Consider the following 14,671-nt stretch of genomic DNA (forward strand, 5'->3'; position numbering starts at 1 on the left):
TCTGGTACTGCCATCTCTTTAAGAATTTTCCACAATTTGTTGTGATCCACACAGTCAAAGGCTTTAGCATAGTCATGAAGCAGATGTTTTTCTGGAAATTCCATATTTTTTGATCCAATGAATGTTGGCAATTTGATATTTGGTTCCTTTACTTTGAAATTCAGCTTGCACATCTGGAAGTTCTTGGTTCACATAGTGCTGAAGCCTAGCTTGAAGGATTGTGAGCATTAACTTGCTAGCACATGAAATAAGCACAACTGTGTGGCAGTTTCAACATTCTTTGGCATTGCTTTTCTTTGGGATTGGAATGAAAACTGACCCTTTTCAGTCTTGTGGCCAGAGCTGAGTCTTCCAAATTTGCTGACATATTGAAGGCATCACTTTAAGAGTATCATCTTTTAGGATTTGAAATAGCTCAGCTGGAATTCCATCACATCCAGTAGCCCATTTGGCTTCACACTCCAGAATGTCTGGCTCTAGGTGAGTGACTGCACCATCTTGGTTATCCAGGTCATTAAGACCTTTCTTATATAGTTCTTCTGTGTATTCTTGCCACCTCTTCTTAAGCTCTGTCATATCTTTTTGCCTTTTCATACTGTCCATGGGGTTCTTCAGGTAAAAATACTGGAATAGGTTGCTGTTTCCTTCTCCAGTGGACCATATTTTGTCAAAACTCTTCACTATGAGTCATCTGTCTTGGGTTGTCCTACACGACATGGCTCATAGCTTCATTGAGTTACACAAGGCCCTTGGCCAGGACAAAGTTGTGATACATGAAGTGGCCTACAAAGATATTACATATTTATTGGCTATATTTCCCATACTATACATTTCAGACCCATGACTCGTTTATTTTGCCACTGTAAGTTTGTATATCTTAAGCTCCCTCACCTATCTGCCTTCCACCCCGACCCACTGGCTTGTTTGTTTTCTGTAACTATGTTTTTGTTTTGTTATATTTGTACATTTGTCTTCTTTTTGGATTGCACATATAAGTGAAACCATACAATATTTGTCTTTCTGTCTCTAACTTAGGAGAATAATACCTTCTCGGTCCATCCAGGTTGTTGCTATTAGCAAAATTTCTTTCTTTTCTATGGTTGAGGGCTGAGTAATATTGCACAGGATATATATATATATATATATATATATATATATATCACATCTTCTTTATATATTCATCTAGTTGTTACTATATCATTTGCAAAATGACTTCTTACATACACATTCAGTTACCCAAAATCAACTCAATTTATTTAAAATCAATACAGAACTGTTGGGGAATTTTCCTCAAAAGGTTTTCTTTTGCTGGGTTTCTTCCAGAGCCATTTACCTGCATTTTTGAAAGTACTGCCCACTTGAATGTCAGTTTATGTGTGCTTCATATTTCAAGTGTTGAATATTCTTTTAACTTGTTTTTCTTTGAGAAAAGGCAGGCTTTTCCTTTATTCGGTTCAGTTTAGTTGCTCACTCATGACCGAATCTTTATGACCCCATGGACGGCAGCACACCAGACTTCCCTGTCCATCAGCAAGTCCTGGAGCTTACTCAAACTCATGTCCATTGAGTTGGTGATGCCATCCAACCGTCTCAACCTCTGTCATCCCCTTCTCCTCCCACCTTCAATCTTTCCCAGCATCAGTGTCTTTTCCAATGAGTCAGTTCTTCGCATCAGGTGGCCAAAGTATTGAAGTTTCAGCTTCAATATCAGTCCTTCCAATGTATATTCAGGACTGATTTCCTTTAGGATGGACTGGTTGGATCTCCTTGCAGTCCATGGAACTCTCAAGACTCTTGTGTAACACCAAAGTTCATAAGCATTAATTCTTCAGGGCTCAGCTTTCTTTATAGTTCAATTCTCACATCCATACATGACTACTGGAAAAACCATAGCTTTTCCTAGACAGAACTTTGTTGTCAAAGTCTCTGCTTTTTAATATGCTGTCTAGGATGGTCATAGCTTTTCTTCTAAGGATCAAGGGTATTTTAATTTCATGGCTGCAGTCACATCTGCAGTGATTTTGGAGCCCAAAAAATAAGGTCTTACACTGTTTCCATTGTTTCCCCATCTATTTGCCATGAAGTGATGAGACCAGATGCCATGATCTTAGTTTTCTGAATATTGAATTTTAAGCCAACCTTTTCTCTGTCTTCTTTACTTTTATCAAGAGGCTCTTTAGTTCTTCTTCACTTTCTGCCATAAGGGTGGTGTCATCTGCATATCTGAGGTTATTGATATTTCTCCCAGCAATCTTGATTCCAGCTTGTGCTTCATCTAGCTCAGCATTTCACATGATGTACTCTGCATATAAGTTAAATAAGCAGGGTGGTCGATATACAGCCTTGACGTACTCCTTTCCTGATTTGGAACCAGTTTGTTGTTCCATGTCCAGTTCTAACTGTTGCTTCTTGACCTGCAAACAGATTTCTCAGGAGGCAGGTCAGGTGGTCTGGTATTCCCATCTCTTGAAGACTTTTCCATAGTTTGTTGTGATCTCCATAATCAAAGGCTTTGGAGTAGTCAATAAAGAAGAAGTAGATATTTTTTCTGGAACTCTCTTACTTTTTCTATGATCCAACAGATGTTGGCTATTTGATCTCTGGTTCCTCTGCCTTTTTTAAATCCAGCTTGAACATCTGGAAGTTCACAGTTCATGTACTATTGAAGCCTGGCTTGGAGAATTTTGAGCATTACTTTGCTGGTGTGTGAGATGAGTGCTATTGTGTGGTAGTTTGAAAATTCTTTGGCATTGCCTTTCTTAGGGATTGGAATGAAAACTGACCTTTTCCAGTCCTGTGGCCACTGCTGACTTTTCCAAATTTTCTGGCATATTGAGTGCAGCACTTTCACAGCATCATCTTTCAGGGTTTTGAAATAGCTCAGCTGGAATTCCATCACCTCTACTAGCTTTGTTCATAGTGATGCTTCCTAAGGCCCACTTAACTTTGCATTCCAGGATATCTGATCACACTATCGTGTATATCTGGGTCCTGAAAATCTTTTTGTATAGTTCTTCTGTCTATTCTTGCCACCTCTTCTTAATATCTTCTGCTTCTGTTAGGTCTGTTATTGTGCCCATCTTTGCATGAAATATCCCTTGGTATCTCTAACTTTCATGAACAGATCTCTAGTCTTTCCCATTCTGTTGTTTTCCTCTATTTCTTTGCACTGATCACTGAGGAAAGCTTTCTTATCTCTCCTTGCTATTCTTTGGAACTCTTCATTCAAATGCAAATATCTTTCCTTTTCTCCTTTGCTTTTAGCTTCTCTTCTTTTCACAGCTATTTGTAAGGTCTCCTTAGACAACCATTTTGCCTTTTTTGCACTTCCTTTTCTTGGGGATGGTCTTGATCAGTGCCTCCTGTACAATGTCATGAACATCTGTCCGTAGTTCTTCAGACACTCTGTCTATCACATCTAATCCCTTGACTCTGTTTGTCACTTCCACTCTATAATCATGAAGAATTTGATTTAGGTCATACCTGAATGGTCTAGTGACTTTCTCTGCTTTCTTCAATTTAAGTCTGAATTTGGCAATAAGGAGTTCATGATCTGAGCCACAGTCAGCTCTAAGTCTTGTGTTTGCTGACTTTATAGAGTTTCTCCATCTTTTGCTGCAAAGAATATAATCAATCTGATTTTGGAATTGACCATCTGGTGATGTACATGTGTAGAGTCTTCTCTTTTGTTGCTGGAAGAGGATGTTTGCCAAGATTACTGCATTCTCTTGACAAAAGTCTGTCAAGCCTGGACCTGCTTCATTTTGTACCCCAAGGCCAAATTTGCTTGTTACTGCAGGTATATCTTGACTTCCTAGTTTTGCATTCTAGTCCCCTATAATGAAAAAGACGTTGTTAGTTCTAGAAGGATGTTAGTTCTAGAAGGTCTTCATAGACCATTCAGTTTCAGCTTCTTCAGCATTACTGTTTGGGGCATAGACTTGAATTACTATGATACGGAATGATTTGCCTTGGAAACGAACCGAGATCATTCTGTCATTTTTGTGACTGAATCCAAGAACTGCATTTCAGACTCTTTTGTTGACTATGAGGGCTACTCCATTTCTTCTAAGGGAGTCTTGCCCCCAGTAGTAGATATAACGGTCATCTTCACCCACGCCAGTCCATTTTAGTTCACTGATTCCTTTATTAAAGTTTATTATTTAGTTTACTGATTTCCTTTATTAAAGTTTACTATCTTCTGTTTTTTTAAGGATAGGTGCCCAGCTTTCATGCCCACATTCGTCTCTATACCTACCTCTACCAATGGCCACTGAACAGTCCTGGCAAATATCCTATATCTGGTTTAAGAGAAATGACTGACAAATTTTTACAGATTAACATTTTGTCATTTTCTGAGGTCACCACAGTTGTTGGTTGCTGGGAAAGAATACAGTCTCCTCACTCAGGCTATTAATACTTTACACAGCTACCACCACCATCACCCCGGTTCCAATAAAGAACAGCAATAAAAAAAATCATGGTCCCTAAGTGCAATCAAACATTATATGTTACAGAAGTATGTTGTCTTCTTGGGAATTTGAAGCATATCCACTTTATTATGAGATAGGAATCTTTAAAAGTATTTCCATACAAGTATCTTGAGTCTCAAACATATTAAAACATACTAATTGCACAATAAAATTTGATGCAGAATGGAGGTGAGGAATCTAACTAATAAAAGGGATATCATTACTCTATGTAAATTCCTATCAGATTCAAAACTATTCTCAATTAGGAGTAAAATTGGCTTTTAAACTACAGAATGTATTTAGAAAGCCAGAATTTTTAATTTTAGATTTAGAAGAATATTGTAAATTGGAGAAAACTACAAATGTCTTCTGAATGAAGTTATTGATTGCTAGCCATGCTCACTGAAAGCCCTAAAGGATATAATTTTGCCACTCTAATTTTGCTGCTTTTTATACCTTGCTTTGAAAAATACTTTCATTCAGATTGTGTTGTGTGCATTTCCCACCTTTTCCTTTTGCTTGTCACTTGAAATTAGTAAGTAGTGCTTATTACAAGGTAAAGAGGAAAGCAAATGACCAGCAAACCTAGGAGAAACATTTGAGAGTTGTTTGTTATTTTCTTAAGAAATAAAATAGTTGTTTATTTCCAACATACTAATCAAATAAACAGAACCCATTCTTCTCCTCACATCCTCGAAGTGGAATTAAGAACCAAAGGATAATAGTGATGCTATTATCTGTCCTATATTGGATTGATTAGCCAGGTTTTAGAGAACTGGCATATTGTCCTACACACCAGAAAACATGTATTTCCTTTCTGTTTTGTTTTGGGTTCTGTCTTCAAGGTCATCAGATATAAGCCAAACTCTGCCTAATAGAGAGCCTTTTGAAAGGAGGCAGTTGTGAATTAGAATATACAGTAATAAACTAGGGAAGTTTTATCATTATTCTTAAGAGAACTTGGTCTGCACAAGCGTGAATGGACTGTTTTCTTAATGGAAAAGACTGCCTCCTTCTTTATTGTAAAAATCAGAGTCAGGGCAAAGTATAAGAAGGGTTTTCTTTCTGGGACATTAGCCTCTTGTGTTTCCTTAGCTCCTACTTGGATGAGATAGAATCCAAAGCTGTTAATAAAAGGAGCATGAAAACTACTACACTTCAGGATCCCCACCCATTTGCAAGTGACAAGAATGGGGACAAAGAAAGGGAAACAGAGAAAAAGAGACAGAGTGCTCCTTCAAATTCTTTACTTTTCATCCTTCTCCTATTTTACCAATTTCTATAGTATTAGGGGGCTTTCCAAGTGGCTCAGTAGTAAAGAACCCATCTGCCCAGCAGGAGACAAGGGTTCGATCCCTGGATTGGAACAATTCCTTGAAGAAGGAAATGGCAACCCACTCTAGTACTCTTGCCTGGGAAATTCCATGGGCAGATGGTCCTAGAGGGCCACAGCCTATGGGGTCGCATAGAGTCAGACACAACTTACATTACTAAAACACCAACAGTATTAGGATTTATAAAGTCCAGGTGACAGACTAATTTGTAACTGAGTAGAATAGGTTCCTACTCAATAGACGTAAAGGAGTGTTGTTTCTATTTCTCCTTTAGTAAAGGTTGCTTAAAAATATTAACCAAGAAAAAGGAGCATTGTGGCTTCACTTCTCTGATGATCTCACCATCTGGTCCTTAACATAACTGGGGTCTGAGGTTCCCATCACAACTCCAGGACACCTCAGACCATCTAAGTCCAAAGAGAGACCTGACGTTGTTAAATAAGGAAGTCACTACTCAGCTGGGTGTGGGTGGGATGAGATAGCCTGAGTCAATTTCAGAAGCCATGTAAAGGATCACAGAAAGGAAGAGTGATGTATGGAGGAAAGACTGGGAGCCAGAAGATTTGGAGTCTACTAGTAATTAGTCTAGTGATCACTGGTTAGGAAGCCTTGCCAAGTCACTTACTTTCTTTTTGCTGTGAAAACAACTTCTGGTCATAAGTGAGAAGAAGAAGAAGAATGACATTGCTCTCAGAGTGTGTGGTTAGAGTGCCGTGTGTGACCGTGGCACTCACTCTGAAGTCTGGTCGTTGAGCAGTGGAGAGGGACCACATCCTGGCTTTTGTTTTCCAGATCACTATGTGCAGGTGCTGGTTTGTCAGCATGAATGTGTGAGGGAACTTGCCACACGCCCCGGCCGCCTCTCGCCAATCGAGAACTTTCTTCCCCTGCACTATGACTACCTACAGTTTGCCTACTATCGAGGTAAAGTGTGAATTATCTGTGAAGAACTTTAGGGGAGGGGTGTGGATTATCATAACAGACATTGAATTGTCAGTGACTTGGTCCTCTGCCTTCTTCAGTTGTGATCAAGAGATGGGAGTGGATGCATTTTCTCTCTCACCTCATGTCGCTGCAGCTCAGAACAAGAGCAGGAGGTGAAACTACAAGTGCACAAATATTGTGACAATGCCCTGAAAGTTATACTACATTGATATTTTATGTGATTTTAAAATTTAATTTTAAAAATAATATACTCTTAGGCTTAAAAGACTAAATATTTAAAAGCTACTCTATTTATTTTCCCCACAACCTAATTTCATGTCCTACGATCCACAGTTTCTTATTTACTCTTCCAAAATTTTATACAGAAAGAGCACACATACACATACACACAAGCACAGTCTCTGACTTATGTTTTCCACTTACAAATAGAAGATAATGCATTATTTATACTTGTCCCTACATTGTTTACTTCACTTAATAATACATATCAGATTTTTTTTGGTAGTTTGGATTTATGAAATCCCCTTTTGCTTGATGAAAAATGGTCAAGTTTTGACAGTTTTATTTGGTTCAATCTAGCAGTTTCAATACATAAAGATCTTTGTTATAAATTTTTTCATATTTATATCTGGTTATCATTATAGTATAATTTATTTAATGTGGCTCCTTACTGATGAGCATTATTTTGTTTGTAATATTTTACTCTTACAATCAGTGATCAAATAAATATTTTATGTGTATCATTTACATTTGCACATAAATATCTGTAGGATAAATTTCCAAAATTACAGATGATGCATCAAACTGTTTATTCATTTGTAACTTTGACAGATGTTGCCGATTTTTCCTCCACATGGAGTACCTTTTTCATTGCTCAGCAACAAAATATATTATCAAATTTTTAGATATTCCCAAATCTTATATTAGGTGAAAACTGATATCTCCATAAAGTTTTAATTTCCATTTGTCCTATTGAGAAATATAGAAGGAATGAGTACCTTATGTTTAAAAGCCATTGCTAGAATTTGGATTGCCAAAGTTGGTCTTAGATATCTTGTTTTCAAATTCAGTACAGAAATCAGAATTAACTCCAAAATTTCTGCTCAGGATTAAATAATATAACTTGCCAACAAACATTTTCGGGTGTAGGCTTTTGATAATTTGTTGAAGACATCAAGCAGCTTAGCAGACCAAAATTAGTACTTTTGGAATATTTGAAATCCCATCCTTCCTCTTATCTGCACTGTTTTTGCAACTTCACAGTATCTTCCCTCTTTTAAGTTTTATTTGATCTTGGAGTACAGTTAATTACAATGTTGTGTTAGTTTCAGGTGTACGGCAAAGTGTTTCAGTTATGCATATACATATACCTGTTCTTTTTCAGAGTATTTTCCCATATGGGTTATTACACAGTGTTGGGTAGAATTCCCTGTGCTATACAGTAGGTAGCACCTTCCCTCTTTTGATCATTTAATGCTGACTCTCATAGACATGTTGACATAGCTCTTAAAAATTTTGTATAAAAGTCTAGGCTGACTCTAATGCCCCAACCCCTGGGTTTTTCAGTTGGTGAATATGTAAAAGCCTTGGAGTGTGCCAAGGCCTATCTTCTACTGCATCCAGATGACGAGGATGTCCTCGACAATGTGGATTATTATGAGAGTCTACTGGATGACAGCTTTGACCCAGCATCTGTCGAGGCCAGAGAGGTGAGACCCATGTCTGAGAAGACACTCGTAATCCTGCTGGGTGCTCTGGTGAGAGCTGGCAAAAACAGAACACTTCTCTTAAAGATAGCTAACAACTGAGTAAAGGTTCTAGGATTCAATTCTTTCTAACTTTAAATATTAGTCCTAAAAGCATGTATTTCACATACATGCTAGCTTGTCAAAATCTTTTTTTTTCCTCTATTTTTTTTTTTCATTTCTTTTTATTAGTTGGAGGCTAATTACTTTACAATATTGTAGTGGTTTTTGTCATACATTGACATGAATCAGCCATGGAGTTACATGTATTCCCCATCCCGATCCCCCCTCCCACCTCCCTCTCTACCCGATCCCTCTGGGTCTTCACAGTGCACCAGGCCCGAGCACTTGTCTCATGCACCCTACCTTGGCTGGTGATCTGTTTCACCATAGATAATATATATGTTTTGATGTTGTTCTCTCGAAACATCCCACCCTCGCCTTCTCCCACAGAGTCCAAAAGTCTGTTCTATACATCTGTGTCTCTTTTTCTGTTTTGCATATAGGGTTATCGTTACCATCTTTCTAAATTCCATATATATGTGTTAGTATACTGTATTGGTCTTTATCTCTCTGGCTTACTTCACTCTGTATAATGGGCTCCGGTTTCGTCCATCTCATTAGAACTGATTCAAATGAATTCTTTTTAATGGCTGAGTAATATTCCATAGTGTATATGTACCACAGCTTCCTTATCCATTTGTCTGCTGATGGGCATCTAGGTTGCTTCCATGTCCTGGCTATTATAAATAGTGCTGCGATGAACATTGGGTGCACGTGTCTCTTTCATATCTGATTTCCTCGGTGTGTATGCCCAGGAGTGGGATTGCTGGGTCATATGGCAGTTCTATTTCCAGTTTTTTACGCAATCTCCATACTGTTCTCCATAGGGGCTGTAATCTTTGGAAATAGAGACACTTTTTGAAGCTGTGAATATTTTTTAGCTCATTTCTTACTGTCTAAAGAAAAAATTTCCACTTGAACATTCAGTTCAGTTCAGTTGCTCAGTCATGTCCGACTCTTTGTGACCCCATAGACTGCAGCATGGCAGGCCTCCCTGTCCATCACCAACTTCCAGAGTTTACTCAAACTCATGTCCATTGAGCTGGCGATGCCATCCAACCATCTCATCCTCTATCGTCCCCTTCTTCTCCCACCTTCAATCTTTCCCAGCATCAGGGTCTTTTCAAATGAGTCAGCTCTTCGCATCAGCTAGCCAAAGTATTGGAGTTCCAGCTTTAACATCAGTCCTTCCAATGAATATTTAGGACTGGTTTCCTTTAGGATTGACTGGTTGGATCTCCTTGCAGTCCAAGGGACTCTCAAGAGTCTTCTCCAACACCACAGTTCAAAAGCATCAATTCTTTGGCCCTCAGCTTTTTTTATAGTCCAACTCTCTCATCCATACATGATTACTGGAAAAACCATAACCTTGACTAGATGGACCTTTGTTGGCAAAGTCATGTCTCTGCTTTGAACATTAATCATACCTTAACTGTTATTTAAACATACATTTAACCTTTAACTGTTATTTGAATATATGTTTTCTTTCCTTTTTTCTATAGGATTTGGCGATGTATGTGAAGCGGCATAAGCTGGAATCAGAGCTAATAAAATCAGCTGCAGAGGGTCTGGGATTTTCATACTCTGAACCAGTAAGAGCAAAGAGTAGAGAGAAAAAGTTATTTAAAAGAACTATTCAGAGTGCTTCTTACTTATAATTTTATTCCCCAGATGCATTTGTTGATGATTCTAACCCCCAACTTTGCATAAACAAAAACTGGTGGCAGGGGGTGTTTACTCTGTATATGTGATGAACTTTAACAAACGTTAATAGATTTCCATATCACTGAGCACTAAAGTCAAAGCAAATATATTTGCATGGGAAAGAAGTGTTTTATACATGATGTGTTTGCCTCAGGATTGTTTTATTTCCTAACTACTGTACATTTTGTATTTTCTCTTAAACATTGTAAAAATTAAAAAGACTTTGAAAGAACAAAATCAAACACAATTGTACTACCATCCTGCTGGTCTTTCTCCACTTGTCCATGTTTCATTTTAAATATTAATCATAGGAATATATTCCTTTTGTAGAACGAATGCTATAGTATAGACAGATTTCTGTTCTGATCTTTAAGACAGCATAAGCAATTTCTATATCATTACACCTTTCAAAATTATTTTTAGCTACACCTATTGTTGGTATTGGGCTTCCCTAGAGGCTCTGTGGTAAAGAATCTGCCTACTAAGGCAGGAGACACGAGTTTGATCCCTGGGTCAGGAAGATCATCCCTAGAGAAGGGAATGGGAGCCCACTCCGATATTCTTGCCTGGAAATTCCATGGACAGGGCAGCCTGATGGGCTACAGTCCATGAAGTTGCAGAGTCAGACACAACTGAGCAACTGAACAACAACAATGATTGATGTAGAATAAATAAATTAATGAGTTCCCTGCTGCTAAACATTTGCTTTGCCTTTTTTTCCTGTCAAAATGAGTACATTAAGTATTTTTGTTCTATTGAACTATATAGCCATAGAATAAATTCCCAGAAGTGGAATAACTCTGCCAACAAAAGATATGAGAAGGTTTAAAGTTTTGAGATTGTTTTTCTAAGAAAGTTTTCTGCTACCTTTATTATTCTTAGCAATACATAAAGTTTACCCTGAACATCTCAGCAATGAGAAATAGCATCTTAAAATCATCCACATTCCTAATATATCGTGTACAAAATCGTGCATCACTATTGTTTTAATTTGTGTTCCTTTGATGACGAGAAAAAATCAATTTTCACAAATTATAATTGATTATTTTCCCTCTTATTTGAATTACTTGGACATGTATTTTGTTCAGTCATCTGTTGGTTATTTGTAAGTAATTTATATATTTACATGTTAATACTTACTATTTAAAAAACACTATTTGTAATATATCCTATATATAATATGTTTTCATCTCTTTATTGTTTATATTTTTATTGACACATTTTTAAAATTAAGATGATTTTAATATACATTTCTAATATGTTTATCTCCAGTCTTACTTGCTATTTGTGAAAGTTATGTTATCCCAAATGACCCTAGGAAAAAAAATCACCTACGTTATGATGCTATACAAATGATTAACCAAACTTAACTTTTTTGTTTCTTTTATTTATAAAAGGGTAGGAGTTGTACTTAATGATTTTATAAGTGTCTTCCTGCCACCAAATTCTAAATAACTTTCTTTAACCAAAAGATGGATGCCTAAGCTAATTCCATGCTATTTTTTAAAAAATCCATCTGTCTTTGCCAAAATTGCATCAACCTTAGCCTTCCCTTTCACTAAACTTTTAAAATAAATAAGTATATTATAGCTTTGTAAAATATGCAAGTTTTCTAATATTTTAGGTCTTTTGAGTGTTTTATTTTATCTTATTTCTGTACATGGAATATTAGTGACAAAACTACCAACTTGTTTTTTTTTTAATTTAAAACAGAATTATTGGATTCGTTATGGAGGAAGACAAGATGAGAATAGGTAAGTTCTCCATATAGAATGCTTATTTTTAAAGAGACGGAAGACTTAGAATTATATTTATCATAAGGAACTTTGGCTCTAGGGATTAGGCAACAGGACATAATTGAAAGAGCTTTGAACTGGGAATTAGGAATTTTGCATTCTGTCCCCAGTTCTTCCTCTTATTTCTGAGGGACCTTAAATAATTTATCTTCCTCTCTGAGTCTCTGGGTTTTTCTGGTGGCTCAGTAGTAAATAATCTGCTTACTAACCCAGGAGATTTGGGTTTGATCCCTGGGTCGGGAAGCTTCCCTGGAGAGGGAATGGCTACCCACTTCAGTATTCTTGCCTGAGAAATCCCATGGACAGAGGAATCTGGTGAGCTACAGTCCATGCAGTTGCAAAAGAGTTGGATATGACTTGTGACTAAACACACAAAAAACAAAACTGGGTCTCCTGTTTTTCCTTATGTGAATGGATTGAATCAGGTAATCTCTGATAGCTAAACATTCTATGACTCTAAATCAGAGAAAGTTGGATGCTGTTTTAGATTTATTAATAGGAAACAAAGCAACAAAATTATCTTTTCAATACTGAATTTTCTTACTGCATTTATTTGAAAGCATCAAGCTTGGAAAGTTTTCCTGCAAGCTAAAATATTAAGTGTCATGAACTCAATCAGAAATGAATAAGTGCAATTTTAAAAAATGACTGATGTCAAAAAATTTACATATTCCAAGCAGTTCAAGGACTAGTAGAACGTTGGACTGATAGTTATATGTCTGATTTTGTCAACTGAAGAGAAAAAAAAAATACAGTCTGAAAGTTGAAAGTTAGGTGTTATTCAGCAAATTTTCTGAAGACTGCAAGCCCAGGATACAAACTCTAAGATTGCTCTGAGGGACTGCTCCAAAGAGCTAAGGGTGGAACCAGGATGTATAGGAGTTTTGTTACAAAAACCAGGTAGTCAGAACCTCAAAAGACTACTGTTAAGGAAAAACATCTCAAGTTAATTTAGCACTTTCCTTTGTATGGGAAGATGGAAGTGCCTGGGCTCACTGAAATCATTCCTTTGAGTTGCACTCAGCTCTTTTAGGACTTCCCTGCTGACTCAGATGATAAAGAATCTGCCTGCCAATGCGAGAGACACAGGAGAAGCAGATTCAGCCTCTGAGTCAAGTAGATCCCCCAGAGAAGGAAATGGCAACCCACTCCAGTATTCTTGCCTGGAAAATTTCATGGACAAAGGAGCCCGGTGGGCTATCGTCCATGGAGTTGCAGAGAGTCAGAGGCAACACACACATTCTTAATCCACAAGATCATGAGGTCCAGACTATTATCAAAATCAGAAACTGAGGCCCTGACAGGGCAAAGGACTTGGACTCAGCGTCTCACCATGGACTGACTGGAAGATCCAGATCTTCTTATTCAAAATCTTATGGTCTTCCTCTAAGAATCAAGAGCTCAACCCTTGTTATTCAGTTGCCAAGTCGTGTCTGACTCTCTACGACCACATGAACTATAACATGCCAGGCTCAACCCCCGGTTAGCCTCAAATTTTTGCAAGGCATCCAAGAATGCTACATGCATATTTGGATTTGCTCAATTTGTGTATATTGAAAGGGCAACATGCTATCATGAGTGTGTTTACAAAGTTTGACACAAAATTGTGTCTTCTTTCTTGGAAAATTCAAGACCCACTACACTTAAACATGATTTATGTCAGATTTGATCATTGTTCAGTGATGCACTCTATGTTTAAGACATAGAACACATTGAGCATTATATACACAATGCTCCTAGCATTATAAACATGTACATGGTTATTTTTTTCCCACTATGTTGGTTTTCAAAGTCTAATATCAAGGAGTTACATTATGGATACAAGGAATATAAAGGTTGCAAAGATTTAGAGAAGTGAGATAGAGCACACTCATTGGGGAAATAGAGAAGAGCTTCATGAAAGCAATGACATCTAATTTGATCTTGAAAGATGGGGACTTATGTATGATATAAACATACAGTATGAAGTTATAGACTACTTGGGTAAGGTATCCTTTGCCTTTGAACAATTTTATTCAATAGGATATTGCTATTTCAACTTTTTTAATTTTAAGTTTATTTATTAATCACAGGATAATTGCTTTACAGAATTGTGTTGATTTTTGCCAAACAGCAACAACATTTTTTTTTGTTTTGAATGGGCAGGGTCCCTTCAGGAGTGAATGTGGAGGGGGCAGAAGTTCATGGATTGTCAATGGGGAAAAAGTCATTGCCCAAGATAGGCCGAGACCTAAGAGAAGGTAAGTATTGTTGACAAGGCCAGTTCTTACCCAGAACAGGGCAGAACACATTTTCACTGAAAAATGAAGGATCAGACTAAACTACACCAGTTCATAACATTCTGAAAGCAAGTTGTAGCAAGGATGTCTCAGGTGTGTATATTATTACCTTTGGTTTTCAACAAAAGGGCTTCCAAATTCATCACAGGAGTTCTGTGAGTTAGGCAGGAACTGTATGATTATGCGGTCTTTAGCTGAGTACTCCAGGCTTGCAGAGGTCACCTATCTTGCCTCTCTCACATGGCAGATGAGTGCTAAACTCATAGAATAGATTGTGTATTGGGGGAAACTTGAAGAGACAGGTCACAGGGATATTGGATTAGTTAACCTAAG

General features: G+C 37.4%; 1 protein-coding gene across 1 annotated transcript in view; it reads left to right on the forward strand.

The window, feature by feature from the left end:
* Positions 1–14,671, forward strand: part of P3H2 (prolyl 3-hydroxylase 2) — a 175,507-nt gene that overhangs the window by 127,578 nt on the left and 33,258 nt on the right. The window contains exons 4-8 of the mRNA XM_070466245.1: positions 6,599–6,730; positions 8,318–8,460; positions 10,062–10,151; positions 11,977–12,017; positions 14,205–14,299. Coding sequence (XP_070322346.1) covers positions 6,599–6,730; positions 8,318–8,460; positions 10,062–10,151; positions 11,977–12,017; positions 14,205–14,299 — 501 coding nt within the window. The remainder of the gene's footprint in view (positions 1–6,598; positions 6,731–8,317; positions 8,461–10,061; positions 10,152–11,976; positions 12,018–14,204; positions 14,300–14,671) is intronic.

The sequence above is a fragment of the Odocoileus virginianus genome, chromosome 4, assembly GCF_023699985.2.
Source record: "Odocoileus virginianus isolate 20LAN1187 ecotype Illinois chromosome 4, Ovbor_1.2, whole genome shotgun sequence".
Classification (NCBI taxonomy): Eukaryota; Metazoa; Chordata; class Mammalia; order Artiodactyla; family Cervidae; genus Odocoileus; species Odocoileus virginianus.